General features: G+C 47.8%; 1 protein-coding gene across 23 annotated transcripts in view; it reads left to right on the top strand.

The window, feature by feature from the left end:
* Positions 1-14,193, top strand: part of ryr1b (ryanodine receptor 1b (skeletal)) — a 114,288-nt gene that overhangs the window by 54,742 nt on the left and 45,353 nt on the right. For 13 of the 23 annotated variants that reach the window (XM_088627805.1, XM_088627819.1, XM_088627816.1 and 10 more), the window contains 20 exons: positions 445-523; positions 866-955; positions 1,062-1,202; positions 1,471-1,548; positions 1,895-1,970; positions 2,540-2,663; positions 2,917-3,032; positions 3,207-3,274; positions 3,371-3,492; positions 4,610-4,659; positions 6,252-6,312; positions 6,749-6,987; positions 7,162-7,243; positions 7,840-7,970; positions 8,783-9,103; positions 10,248-10,488; positions 10,603-10,690; positions 11,025-11,117; positions 12,278-12,292; positions 12,789-12,803. In XM_088627805.1, the coding sequence (XP_088483931.1) occupies positions 445-523; positions 866-955; positions 1,062-1,202; positions 1,471-1,548; positions 1,895-1,970; positions 2,540-2,663; positions 2,917-3,032; positions 3,207-3,274; positions 3,371-3,492; positions 4,610-4,659; positions 6,252-6,312; positions 6,749-6,987; positions 7,162-7,243; positions 7,840-7,970; positions 8,783-9,103; positions 10,248-10,488; positions 10,603-10,690; positions 11,025-11,117; positions 12,278-12,292; positions 12,789-12,803 (2,230 nt within the window). Of the gene's footprint in view, positions 1-444; positions 524-865; positions 956-1,061; positions 1,203-1,470; positions 1,549-1,894; positions 1,971-2,539; positions 2,664-2,916; positions 3,033-3,206; positions 3,275-3,370; positions 3,493-4,609; positions 4,660-6,251; positions 6,313-6,748; positions 6,988-7,161; positions 7,244-7,839; positions 7,971-8,782; positions 9,104-10,247; positions 10,489-10,602; positions 10,691-11,024; positions 11,133-12,277; positions 12,293-12,788; positions 12,804-14,193 lie in introns of all 23 variants that reach the window. The other 10 variants (XM_088627821.1, XM_088627820.1, XM_088627815.1 and 7 more) reach the window with 3 other exon arrangements.

The following is a 14,193-nucleotide window of genomic DNA, read 5'->3' as shown; positions in this document are numbered from 1 at the left end:
CTGAATCTGACAACTGGCTCAATCTGGGTGGGCAGGTCAGAAGAGTCTGCCTGCGCTTCCCCCCTCTCCCCGTGTGGGTACAGGGGTCACCATTGTGAGCCGAAGCATAAAGTGATGCTACATTGAGTGGATATATGAATAAAAATGGAAAACTCTACAGTTATTCCAAACTGCACAGTTCAAGAATTAAAAGTAGAAACATTCTGCACTTATTCCAAACTGCATGGTTATTGAATTAAAAGATGACACCTCTACAGTTATTTCATTAGACATTGTGAATCCCCACCCACTGGTAAGAAAATACATATGTGATCATTTAACTATAATAAAAACAGGACAAGTCACTCCCTTCAGAAGGTCAAAAATCCATAGAAAATGAACTAGTTCATTACCACGATTATGTGTCCACCATTATGTGTCTTTGTCACTGTGTGTTTATTCCAGCACTATCATCCCTGAGAAGCTGGATGGCTTCATCAACAAATATGCCGAATATACGCACGACAAGTGGGCCTTTGAAAAGGTGAGATAAGAGAGAGAGCTGAGGAGAGGAGCAGGGCAGGAGAGGAAGGAAGGGACAGGGAAGGAGAAAGAGAGGACAGAAGCACGTAGTTGGGAACAGCTTGTGAGACGGTGAGGGGTGGGGAGAGGAAGAGGGAGTAAAAATAGCATGAAAGTATCAAAAGAAGGGAAAGAAAGAAAAATATCCTCCGGACAGAAATAGTAAAATAATTAAAATATCTTGAAGTTGCCATTAGTATACTACAGTTGCTCGTTTTTTAACAGCTAATTCAGTTCAGAACAGTGAGTGCCCTGTTACTGATTAATACTTTAATGTTTGCATGTGTTTGTGCTGTGTCCCCAGATCCAGAATAACTGGACGTATGGAGAGATTCTGGATGAGAATGCCAAGACTCACCCCATGCTGAGACCATACAAGACCTTCTCTGAGAAGGTCAGGGCCCTGTCTGTCTTTCAGTCCCATATTCAGTGTGATGGCCTCTCTCTGTCTGGCTTGTCCTTGTTGGGCTCTCTCTCACAGCCTCCTGTGTCTCTCCCAGGACAAGGAAATTTACCGCTGGCCCATCAAGGAGTCCATTAAGGCCATGATTGCCTGGGAGTGGACGCTGGAGAAGGCGAGGGAGGGGGAGGAGGAGAAGACGGAGAAAAAGAAGACGAGGAAGATATCGCAGACCGTGCAGGTCAGACACAGGAAAGGTGGAGAGACGGGAGGGCAGGGGAGAAGAGGAGAGGTGGGAAGATAAAGGGAGGGAGGGATGAAGAGATGAAAGGATTGCATCTACCCGTTCTCTCCCTCCATCAGAGGGTGGGAGAGAACTGGGCAGAAAGTGAGACAAGTGTGAACGAACAGTTTCATGAGAGTACAGGCTCTTCCTCTCCACAAGCTTATAATGTTGGAGCTGCAGTGTGACTCTGTTGACTGTGAATTTTCTCTCCTCTGTGCTTCAGGCCACCTATGATCCCAGCCATGGCTATAATCCCCAGCCCATTGAGATCTCTGGCATGGCACTGTCCAGAGAACTGCAGGTAAGACTGGGCTGGTAAGGAGCAGCTCAGAGCCTGAACTGAACTGAGAGAACTGAACACAAGCAGCTGGACTGGAGACACAGACAAAGGGCAAAGTAGGAGACATATACTGCACTGGATAGGATCAGACACACTAACAGCCATATCAAAGTAAACTGAGCACATTAGGAGACACAAACTTGAATAGACTGGACAAAATAGGAGAGACGCACAGGTCTGGACTGGACAAAGTGATAAACATGCACAAGCTAGGACACAATCACTTCTGACAATACAGCACGTTCAAGCTCTCCTCCTGCTCTGTCCCTACTTCTCTCCTTTCCTTATTGACTCTCTCTCCATCCAGGCCATGGCTGAGCAGCTGGCAGAGAACTACCACAACACCTGGGGCCGCAAGAAGAAACTGGAGCTGCAGGCCAAAGGTAAGAAGAGGAGACTGGGACCTCAGTCCCCAGAGACATACTCTCTACAGTATCTCCAGGGCTCAAGAGAGTTGTACTCTGAAAAGCTGGAGGAACTCATTCTTTTTTATCTGGTACAGTGAACACTACGAGAGGACCTGATACTAATCTTCAAAACCCTCACAAGCTTGACCAAACTCAATCCACCTGACATTTTCAAAATCAACAGTGAAACATGAACCAGAGGATATGGAACTAGCTTAAAAACTGAGAACAGGAGACATTTCTTTACCTAGTGGGTTATGGGAGTCATGTTGTTGAAGCCGATACCCTGACTCCTTTCAAGAAAAGACTGGATGAGCGCTTGTATCAGTTAGCTTCTACCAACTGCTAAACAGGCTAGAGAGCCAAATAGCCTTCTCTCGTTTGTAAATTTCTTTTTGCTTGTTTCTTTTTAAATAGTATTGCATCTCACAGTGAAGAGTGTGAGTTAAGCTTAACAGGTCAGTTATTCAGTTAGGTGATGTGCTAGTGTATATGTTTGTTAGTTAATGTATCACTTATTATATTACTGTGCACCTGTCCTGTAGGGGGCGGTACTCATCCCTTGCTGGTGCCTTATGACACCCTGACTGCAAAGGAGAAGGCCCGGGATCGAGAGAAGGCCCATGAGTTGCTCAAATTCCTGCAGCTCAACGGCTATGCTGTCACCAGGTAATATGCTGGGTTGCACAGCTGTGCACCTGAGCTGGGACCACACTGGGCATGGTGGTGAGGAAGTATGATCACACTCCTGCATAGCAGCACCCACAAAAAGCATGGTTAAGCCATGCACTATGCTGTGAAACCTTTTTAACCAGATAAAAAAATGTAATTAAAATTGAACATTGTGACGCGCTAGCACTCAGACATACTGATGGACTGCTCTTCCTCTCCCACTGTCTCTCCCTCTCCTGTGCCTTCTCAGGGGTCTGAAGGATATGGAGTTGGACACCTCCTCCATTGAGAAGCGCTTCGCCTATGGGTTCCTGCAGAAACTGCTCAAGTGGATGGACATAGCACAGGAGTTCATCGCCCATCTGGGTGAGGGCAGAGTGGGAGATGGGGGGAGGGTGGAGGATGGGGGAGGTGGATGTAGAGAGAAAAGCAGTAGAGGAGGAATGGGGATGTGGAGAGGAGGGGGTGGGGAGAGAGTTTAATAGCCTGGGGCAGTAAGATGTGTGTCTGAGGGTTTAACCTGTCTCTCTCTCTGTCCAGAGGCTGTGGTGAGCAGTGGGCGAGTGGAGAAGTCCCCACATGAACAGGAGATTAAATTCTTTGCCAAGGTGAGGAGAGGAGAGAACAGGTACCAGCTGAGTGCAGCACTAATACAACCAGTACACAAGTGATGTGATCTTTCTCTCTGTGTTTGTGTGTGTCAGATCCTGCTGCCCCTCATTAACCAGTACTTCAAGAACCACTGTTTGTACTTCCTGTCCACTCCTGCCAAGGTGCTGGGCAGCGGGAGCCACTCCTCCAACAAGGAGAAGGAAATGATAGCCAGGTAACCATGGCTCACACTGCCTACGCACACTCCACACATTGTAGCTATACTGTGCCCACTGCATCTACAATGTAACACTGCCTGCACACACTGTACCCACACTACATACACTGCCAGCACACACTGTACCCACACTATACACAACACATACTACATACACTGCCTACACACACTCTACCCTCAATGTACACACACTGTACTTGCACTGTAACACTGCCTGCAGACACTGTACCCACACTACATACACTGCCAGCACACAATGTACCCACGCCGCAACACTGCCTATATACACTGTACACACCACATTTTACACACTGTACCCACACGGGAACACTGCCTACACACACTGTACACACTGTACCCTCACCGCAGCACTGCCTAAACAACTGTACATACACTGTACCCACACTGCAACACTGCCTAAACACACTGTACACACACTGTTCACACTGTTCACACTGTACACACACCGCAACACTGCCTACAGTATATACACTGTGCACACTGTACACACTGTACCCACACTGTACACACACCGCAACACTGCCTATGTGATAGTCACGGTTCCGCGCGGGGTCGTGCCCCCCGCCACCCGTTCCGTCCCCACACCTGGGGCGCGAGCCCGGGTCTCCAGCGTAACGCAACAGGGCACCAACCGCGTGAGCTAAAGGAGACCTCCGTCAGCCCATGCAGCTGAGGTCCCTGCTACACGCAGTGAGGGCACTGACGTCACCACACTAGCTCCGCTACACCTACACACACTGTACACACTGTTTACACTGTACACACACTGTACGCACTGTACCCACACCGCAACACTGCCTACACACACTGTACACACTACAGTCCGTCTTGCTCCCGCCAAGTTGCTAATCTCTTTCCTGTGCTTTCCCGGCATTTTCCTCCCTTCCTCTCCTCTTCTTTGTTTGTTCTTTCTTCACCGTGTCTCTCCCTACTCCGTCTCTCACACGCACTGTTTCCTCTGTTTCTTCTGCGTGTGCTGACACTGCTGTACTCGTTCTTCTGATCTTTTTCCCCTCACTTCAACCTCTCTCTATCTCTCCCTCTTTTTCTTTTTCTCTTCTTGTTTTCTTCTTTTTTGTTTCTCCTGCTTTAGTATCTTCTGTAAGTTGGCCGCTCTGGTGAGACACAGAGTCTCTCTCTTTGGTAAGAAACCTGCATGGGGTCCTGCTGCTGTCCCTGCTCCCTCCCTCCATCTCTCCTTCTCTCTGCCTTCCTCTCACTCTTGTCTCTCTCCTCTCACCATCCATTTCTCCACTTCCGGTCATCTGGGATTCTCTCTTCTCACTTTCTATGGTTGCAGTTCTTACCCTGGCCTCTCGGGCGTTGCTGTGCTTTGCTTTTGCTGACTCACCCTCTTGTTCCTGCATCTTGCAGTTTTTGAACCTGCGATCATACATTTCATTTACTTCAGTGCCCTGAACGTATAGATAACAGCTTCTTTACTTAGGTTCAGCCCAGTAATCTAGAGATCACTGGTCCAGTCTGTGTCATATTGTAGCCCTACAGTCCAGAGATCACTGGTCCAGTCTGTGTCATATTGTAGCCCTACAGTCCAGAGATCACTGGTCCAGTCTGTGTCATATTGTAACCCTACAGTCCAGAGATCACTGGCCCAGTCTGTGTCATATTGTAACACTATAGTCCAGAGATCACTGGTCCAGTCTGTGTCATACTGTAGCCCTACAGTCCAGAGATCACTGGTCCAGTCTGTGTCATATTGTAGCCCTACAGTCCAGACATCACTGGCCCAGTCTGTGTCATATTGTAACCCTATAGTCCAGAGATCACTGGCCCAGTCTGTGTCATATTGTAACACTATAGTCCAGAGATCACTGGTCCAGTCTGTGTCATATTGTAACCCTATAGTCCAGAGATCACTGGTCCAGTCTGTGTCATATTGTAACCCTACAGTCCAGAGATCACTGGTCCAGTCTGTGTCATATTGTAATTCTATAGTCCAGAGATTACTGGTACAAGTCTGGACTGTGTCATATTGTAACCCTATAGTCCACAAATCACTAAACAAGGAATAAACTAGCAGTAAGTGTCCAGATTGCTTTGACTGGGCGGTTCTAGTGCCCATGAAATGTGAGCTGTTCTGGAATTTCCTTCTGTCCACTTCTGAGTTTATTACTACTGATCAAACATTAACCCTGTTGTTGTGACCCTGAACAGTAAAAGAGGACTGAAATGTGGGTGATATTTCTGGCTTTGGAAACTTTATTTTTGGATTTAATTAGCATGAGCTGAAAGGATCACACTATCATATTGATTTTTATTATTTTAAAACTCATTGTTGGCTCAGCTGGCTGTATTGACTGGCATGCCTAAATATACACTAAATTATGTATTTATTTCTTATCAATATTAATGTCTGTCTTGTATATTCAATAGGCAGGAAGTGTTCTGGTTTCTGACAGTAATTTTTATAATCACTCTTGTTATTCCAATTACAGTCCATTTATACTCCTATTGATGTTTTTGTTGAATTATAGCAGCTTTGTTATTCTCCTTTATTAGGAAAGAAGCTTTGTTAACTTGTTATAGGAATGAGTGTCAAGTGCTTGGTTCTTGTGTGCGTTGTGCATGAATAAGTGTTTATAAATAGAGAAACAGCATGAGCCCGACCTGGTGTAGAAGCTTACACTGACTACGCAAGGATCACCTCTCTCAGTATCGGTGTGTCTGTGCACAGTCTAACATGTATATCGTTCATGTGTTCATGTTGTGTGCAGGAACTGATGCCCCAGCTGTGGTGAACTGTATGCACATCCTCGCTCGATCGCTAGACGCCAGGTAACTCCTCCCCCCACAGCGGACTGAACAGCACAGTACTCTTCAGTGTGCTGCAGTACAGTACAATGCTGTACACTTCGTGACAGCACAGTTTTTTCAGAAAAATGACAGTATTGCAATAGCATGGCACATAGTTTTATGGGCTGCGATATGCAACACTACAATAAATTAAGCCATTTTACAATGCAATATTCACTGTGTATACTGTATATATAGTACAGCACAGATCTTTGTGTTACATTTCTCTGTATGAAATTTTTGTATTATTGTAATCTGTTACACAGCACAGTGACCTGAGTAACTTTGGATTTTACAGTGAAGTGTGTAAATGTTATTTAGTGCCTTCAATCCTTTCCACTTTCCCTCTCCCCCCTTCTCATCCTCTCTTCCTCTCTCTTTCCGCCCCTCTTCTCTTCCTTCCTCGTCTCTTTGTCAGGACGGTGATGAAGTCGGGGCCGGAGATCGTCAAGGCTGGCCTGCGGTCGTTCTTTGAGAGCGCTGCAGAGGACATTGAGAAGACGGTGGAGAACCTGAAGCTGGGGAAGGTGTCTCAGAGCCGCACACAAGTGAAGGGTGTCTCTCAGAACATCAGCTACACCACCGTGGCGCTGCTGCCTGTCCTCACCTCACTGTTCGAGCACCTGGCACAGCACCAGTTCGGGGATGACTTCATCCGTAAGTCTGTGCACCCCCGAACAGCAGACAGCGTGCCAGCCTGTCAGTCAGAGGCCTTTAGAAGAGCCACAGCCCACATGTGTATCTCACATTCTTGTATCTCACACGTAGCCTAATAGGAATGACTCAGTCGCCTTCCCTCTGTCTCTCACATTGCTATCTGTGTGTCTGCAGTGGACGATTTGCAGGTTTCCTGTTACCGCATCATGTGCAGCATCTATTCACTGGGAACCACCAAGAACCCCTACGTGGAGAGGTAAGTCACTGAAACCAGATGTGAGCAGCACTACGGGTTCTTCAAGGCTTGACAGCAAGATTAATCAGGCAACAGCCCCTACAGCTGGGCTACATTGCTAGTAAAATGAGGACACACTGGGTTGCCATCACACTGAGCTATGCAGTGTATTATAAAAAAGGACACAGTGACTCTAGGGACTACACTGAAGAAGAAGGAACACTATTGTCCTCTCCCCAGCCTCTGTAGATGCATTTTCCAAACCAGAACTGGTTTATTGTCCATTAATCCTGACTGCTGCTGAGCAATTCATTGGGCACTCTGTTTATTCAGATGGCAATAGCCCTTCGTATAGAATCTCACAGAGTTGTATCAAGCATTTTTAGGAGAGCATTTTAGAATCTTAAAAATCTCTAAATGTTTTATAATGAAGTTCCTCCCTGGGTTAAGGTAAAAACAGTCAGGTAAGACGAAGGTGAGCAGCTGAACACACAACACTCTACCAGCAAGCTGTGCTGGGTTTGAGGTCAGGCCTACAGACTGAGAGTTGGGGGGCTACAGGCCCCTGTGTCTGGAGTGATGGTGACTCTCTCTCTGTCCAATACTGCCCCCTGCAGGCAGCGGCCAGCGCTGGGGGAATGTCTGGCTCGACTGGCTGCTGCAATGCCCGTGGCATTCCTGGAGCCACATCTTAATGAGCACAACCAGTTCTCTGTCTATACCACCAAGACCCCGCGGGAGAGAGCCAGTGAGTACTGCTGCCTCAGTCTGTCTCCCTTCAGTCCTCGCTCCCTCTCCTTCCCCCATGCTCTCTCAGCTTTTCTCTCCCCTCCCTCCCTTTCTCCCTTTTCTTTCTACTACCTGTCTCCTTCTATCTCTTCTATGCCCCTTCTGCTGCCCCTTCTCTCTGTTTCTGTCCACCCTCTCTCCTCTCTCTCCAGTGTCCCCATCTCACCCATCAATCTCCCTGTTCCTGTCTCTCTGTCACTCTTCACTGTCCCAGTCCCCTGTCTCTCTCACCCATTACTGAACCTGTTTCCTGCCACTCTCTGTCATCATTTTCTCTCTGCCCTGTCTCTTTCTCTTATTCATCCCCGTCTTTCTCCCCTGCCCCCTGTCTCTCTCTCACTCATCACTGTATCACTGTCTCTCCCTCGTCTCACTCATCACTATCTCTCTCCCCTGTCTCTCTCTCTCTCATCACTGTATCACTGTTTCTCCCTCCTGTCTCTCTCACTCATCACTGTATCACTGTCTCTCCCTCCTGTCTCTCTCACTCATCACTATCTCTCTCCCCTGCCCCCTGTCTCTCTGTCACACTCATCACTGTATCACTGACTCTCCCTCCTGTCTCTCTGTCACACTCATCACTGTATCACTGACTCTCCCTCCTGTCTCTCTCACTCATCACTGTATCACTGACTCTCCCTCCTGTCTCTCTCACTCATCACTGTATCACTGACGCTTCCTCTTGTCTCTCTCACTCATCACTGTATCACTGACTCTTCCTCCTGTCTCTCTCACTCATCACTGTCCCTCTATGCTGTCTGTCTGCTCCAGTACTGGGTCTGCCAAATCAGGTGCAGGATCTGTGCCCTGACATCCCTGAGCTGGATGTCCTTATGAAGGAGATTGGGGATCTGGCGGAGTCAGGGGCGCGCTATACCGAGATGCCCCATGTCATTGAGATCACACTGCCCATGCTCTGCAACTACCTGCCCCGCTGGTGGGAGAGGGGCCCTGAAAACTTCCCTGACCAGGAGGGCCGCCTGTGCACAGACGTCACTGCAGAGCCCCTCAACCAGCTGCTGGGCAACATCATGAAGATCGTGGTGAACAACCTGGGCATCGAAGAGGCCTCCTGGATGAAGAGGCTGGCTGGTGAGGAGAGAGGGATCATAGCAAGGGCAGGGGGAGAGTGGGAGTAAAGGACGGGGGAGATGAGGCCTCCTGGATGAAGAGGCTGGCTGGTGAGGAGAGAGGGATCATAGCAAGGGCAGGGGGAGAGTGGGAATAAGGGCTCCACACTGGCTTGCAGAGAGATGGCACAGAGTGCCCACTGACACTTAGGACAATGTGAACAGAAAACAGCACAAAAGAAAGACGACTCTTAAATAACCCCCCAGTGGTGGAGTTGAATCCCATCGGCCTGTGGTTTTCTCATTCTAGTTGGATGTTTACTGGTTTGCTGGGAATTGATTTTTTAGGGAGTTTAATGGGGGGGGGTCATTAACTTTTGCCAGCTCCCCTCACAAGAGGGTGCTCTCAGTATGAAAAGGGAGGGGGGAGAAGACACCCTGGGCATTGAGAGAACTGAGCACTAATGATGCTCCCTGGATGAAGAGAATGTCCAACAAGGAGGAAGAGATAAAGGATGTAGGAGGGAATGAAAGGCAAGAAATTCGGGGCAAGGACAAGGGAAAGACAGAGAGAGGGGATGAAAAACTCCTATCTGGGAAATCACTTGGCTGTCTCAGTCTTTTCTTCTCTCTTCCCTCTCACTAGTTTAAATTCCAGTTTACATTATGACACAACAGGAGTGCCTTTGCATTTAAAACAAAATGAGGCCTGGATAGTCCTGGATTGAAACGGGGTCTTGTGACAGAGCACAGCTGTCATAGGATGGGCTTTTTTAAATTTAGAATCGCCAGACATATTTCAATCCCAGTGTGCAGTCGCCAACTGTATCTTTATCTCAGCTCAGGGCGGCGACCCCTGAACCCTCTGAGAGTGGGGAGCACCAGACAGGCCTGCCCCGACCTGTCCGTTCCAGACAGCCGAATCTTAAGCAGCTGGCAACTCCAAATTGGATGGGCATGTAATAAAATAATTAATAATTCCAAATTAAAAAATAAACAGTACAGGCCACATGCTACTCTACTGTACAGGCTCATAAACACAAAAATGGGGAAAATGTTGACAGAACACACACACACTCCTTCCCATTCCCATGTGTCTAATGCATTCCTGTCTCTCTGTTGGTGCAGAATTCCAGCCATTAAAAGCTCTCACTCCTCTTTGTCAGTGTTTGCCCAGCCCATTGTGAACCGCGCCAGGCCAGACATGCTGAAGTCACACTTCATCCCAACCATGGAGAAGCTGAAGAAGCGTTCTGGGAAGGTGGTGGCAGAGGAGGATCAGCTCCGGTTGGAGGGGAAGACGGAGTCAGACGAGGCCGAGGGCATCATCCGCGACGAGTTCTCTGTGCTGTGCCGGGACTTATATGCCCTGTACCCCCTGCTCATACGATATGTGGATAATAACAGGTAACGTATATAGTGTATACACCCTGTCTGTCTGCCTGGGCCCTCGTCCAGGCACTGCTCCTGCTCTTGCAATGTAGGGCGTGCTGTATCACTCTTTCTGTCACTGCCACTCAGAGCACGGTGGCTGACCTATCCAGATTCTGATGCAGAGGAGCTCTTCAGAATGGTGGGGGAGGTCTTCATATTCTGGTCCAAATCGCACGTGAGTCCCACTCCTCTTCCTGCCTTCGCCTCTCTTTCTTTCCTCCTTCATCTATGCCCTTCTCTCCCCCCCACTGCTCTTTTTCTCAGTCTCATTTCTTCTACTGAAGTCCCCTCTCTTCCCATTATCCCAACTGTCTCACACTTTATCAACCTCTCTCTCATCATCGCCCTCCACAAACCATCCACCGCACTTTCTCTTAATCTGTCTCGCTTCCTTGTTCCTTTTCATCACCTTTCTCTGTCCCATCACCTGCCTTCTCTCCTGCCTCCTGTGTCACTCGCTTTCTCTTGTCCCTGCTCTCCCTCTCTGTTCCTTCCTTTCCGTACTGCAGAACTTCAAGCGGGAGGAGCAGAATTTCGTGGTGATGAATGAGATCAACAACATGTCCTTCCTGACTGCTGACAGCAAGAGCAAGATGAGCAAGGTGAGCTGGGCTGAGGTGGGCTAGACTGGGCCAGGGTGATCATACATGCCAACCCTGGAAGAGGCACTAGAGTAGAAAACCCTGAGCTAGACTGGAAAAGACTGGACTGGTCTAGACTGGGCAAGGGTCGACAGAGCTGGACTGGACTGGATTGGACTGTAGTAGGAGAGACTGGGTTTCAATGAGCTGAACTGGATTGTAGTAAATTGGACTGGATTGGACTATAGGAGGCGAGACTTGGTTTCACTGAGCTCGACTGCACTCTAGTGGGCTGGACTGGATTAGACTGTAGTAGGCAAGACTGAGTTTCAGTGAGCAGGACTAGATTGGACTGTAGTAGGCAAGATTGGGTTTCAGTGAACTGGACTGCACTCTAGTGGGATGGACTACATTGGACTATAGTAAGCAAGACTGCATGGAAATCAGCTGGACTGTACTCTAGTTGGCTGGACTGGATTGGACTGTAGTAGGCAAGACTGGGTTTCAGTGAGCTGGACTATTGGACTGTAGTAGGCAAGACTGGGTTTCAGTGAGCTGGACTAGATTGGACTGTAGTAGGCAAGACTGGGTTTCAGTGAGCTGGACTGCACTCTAGTGGGCTGGACTAGATTGGACTATAGTAAGCAAGACTGCATGGAAATCAGCTGGACTGTACTCTAGTTGGCTGGATTGGATTGGACTGTAGTAGGCTAGACTGGGTTTCAGTGAGCTGGAGTTGATTGTAGTAAACCGAGTTAGACTGGACTTGGGAGGAATGGCTTTACTTTACAGTACTGGACTGGATGGATCTGGACTCTTTCCTGAAACATGTTTGCTGAAAGTGTCTTGTAAGAGGGATGTCATGGATGCATGAGGTCAAGATAGATGAGAGAGAAACTGAGTTTTTCCATCTTTTATTTTATTAACTAAGCATGGTGACGTCAACCACTCTGCAACCCCCAAATTCAGTTTTATACAATGATGATCTAGGTGTGTGAATGTGTGTGCAAGTGTGTGAGTGTGTGTTCTTTTATCGCACTTGCCCCTCTGATCAGAGGAGTGACGTAGCTGCTTTAGTAGCCAGTGCCTCTACTAGGAAGGTAGAAAGTGAATAGGAGTGTATAACTGTGTTCTCTCTTTGACTGTTTGTTGTCCTGTCCTCTGGGTGGCGCTGTTTCTAGGCCGGGGATGGACAGGTCAGAAAATGTTTGTGCACGAGCGCTGTGCTGCTGGCATGGCACTTCGCAGGGGCTCTCTTCATCAACCTTTCCCACACACTGACATACAGTGATACACAGACAAACTGACACACTGAGCCTGTGACGCTGTGATACAGTCATACACAGAAGAACTGACACATGACCTAGAGCACTCTGATACAGGGATACCCAGACAAACTGACACACTGATGTCGTGACACTCTGACACAATAATAGACTTGGTTCACAGTAATAATAGACTACTGGTACACAGCAGCACTAATACAGTAGATGGAGACACTGACTACTGGCAGAATGATAGTGCCAGCTGTACAAACACATTGTACTGATGGCAGACAGACTTGCATATGAAGATAGACGGATAACAGACAGTCAGGAAGAGGATGGGACACACAGACAGGAAGGACTTTTTATAACTGTGTTCTCTCTTTGACTGTTTGTTGTTCTGTCCTCTGGGTGGCGCTGTTTCTAGGCCGGGGATGGACAGGTCAGAAAATGTTTGTGCACGAGCGCTGTGCTGCTGGCATGGCACCCCGCAGGGGCTCTCTTCATCAACCTTTCCCACACACTGACATACAGTGATACACAGACAAACTGACACACTGACCCTGTGACGCCGTGATGCAGTGATACAGTGATACAGTGATTACCAGACAAACTGACACACTGACCCTGTGACACCGTGATACCGTGATACAGTGATTACCAGATAAACTGACACACTGACGTACAGTAGTGACACTGTGATACAGTAATTCACAGACAAACTGACACACTGACGCAGTGACGCTCTGGCACAAAAATGCAATGACACAGACAAACTGACACACTGACCCTGTGACGCTGTGATACAGTCATACACAGAAGAACTGACACATGACCTAGAGCACTCTGATACAGGGATACCCAGACAAACTGACACACTGATGTCGTGACACTCTGACACAATAATAGACTTGGTTCACAGCAATAATAGACTACTGGTACACAGCAGCACTGATACAGTAGATGGAGACACTGACTACTGGCAGAGTGATAGTGCCAGCTGTACAAACACTTTGTACTGATGGCAGACAGACCTGCATATGAAGATAGACAGATAACAGACAGACAGGAAGAGGATGGGACACACAAACAGGAAGGACTTTTGTCAATGTGTGAGGGGGGAGTCTCAGTGTTTGATGAAAAGTCCCTGGAGAGACAGTCTCATGGCATTCAGCTCCACGCTGGCTTGCAGAGAAATGGCACAGAGTGCCCACTGACACTTAGGACAATGTGAACAGAAAACAACTCAAGAAAGACAACTGTAAAATAACCCCCCAGTGGTGGAGTTGAATCCCATCGGCCTGTGGTTGGGTTTGCATCTAGTTGGATGTTTACTGGTTTGCTGGGAATTTATTTTTTAGGGAGTTTAATGGGGGGGGGGTCATTATCTTTTGCCAGCTCACCTCACAAGAGGGTGCTCTCAGTGTGAAAAATATACCCTCCCTATACATTATCTCTCCACTGTCCTATTAATAGCCCTCACTAATGAATTTTCCCAGACTTGGTCCCCAAAGGGCTTGCCCCTTTAACCTGTGCCCATATGCATACATCTCTGTCTGGGGCAAGGAAAGGACAAAGGTCATGCCTCTCCGTGGTGCATTATGGATAATGTAGCCCTGTATGAACAAATGTGTGTCATTCATTTTCTGTGTGGAATAGAGAGTCTGAATTAAAATAAAGGGATGGAATTAGATTTCCTTTGCATAGCAGTTTGATCCACACTGGGTGTGTTTTTTAATTCTTATTGTATCTTCACATGTCTGTATGTGAAAACATACTCAAATGAAGTAACAAGCTTGAAATACTGTACCCAGCGCATGGTGCTAGTTTCC

The sequence above is a fragment of the Lepisosteus platostomus genome, chromosome 4, assembly GCF_059453375.1.
Source record: "Lepisosteus platostomus isolate fLepPlt1 chromosome 4, fLepPlt1.hap1, whole genome shotgun sequence".
Lineage (NCBI taxonomy): Eukaryota > Metazoa > Chordata > Actinopteri > Semionotiformes > Lepisosteidae > Lepisosteus > Lepisosteus platostomus.
This window is presented reverse-complemented; position numbering and strand designations above follow the sequence as displayed.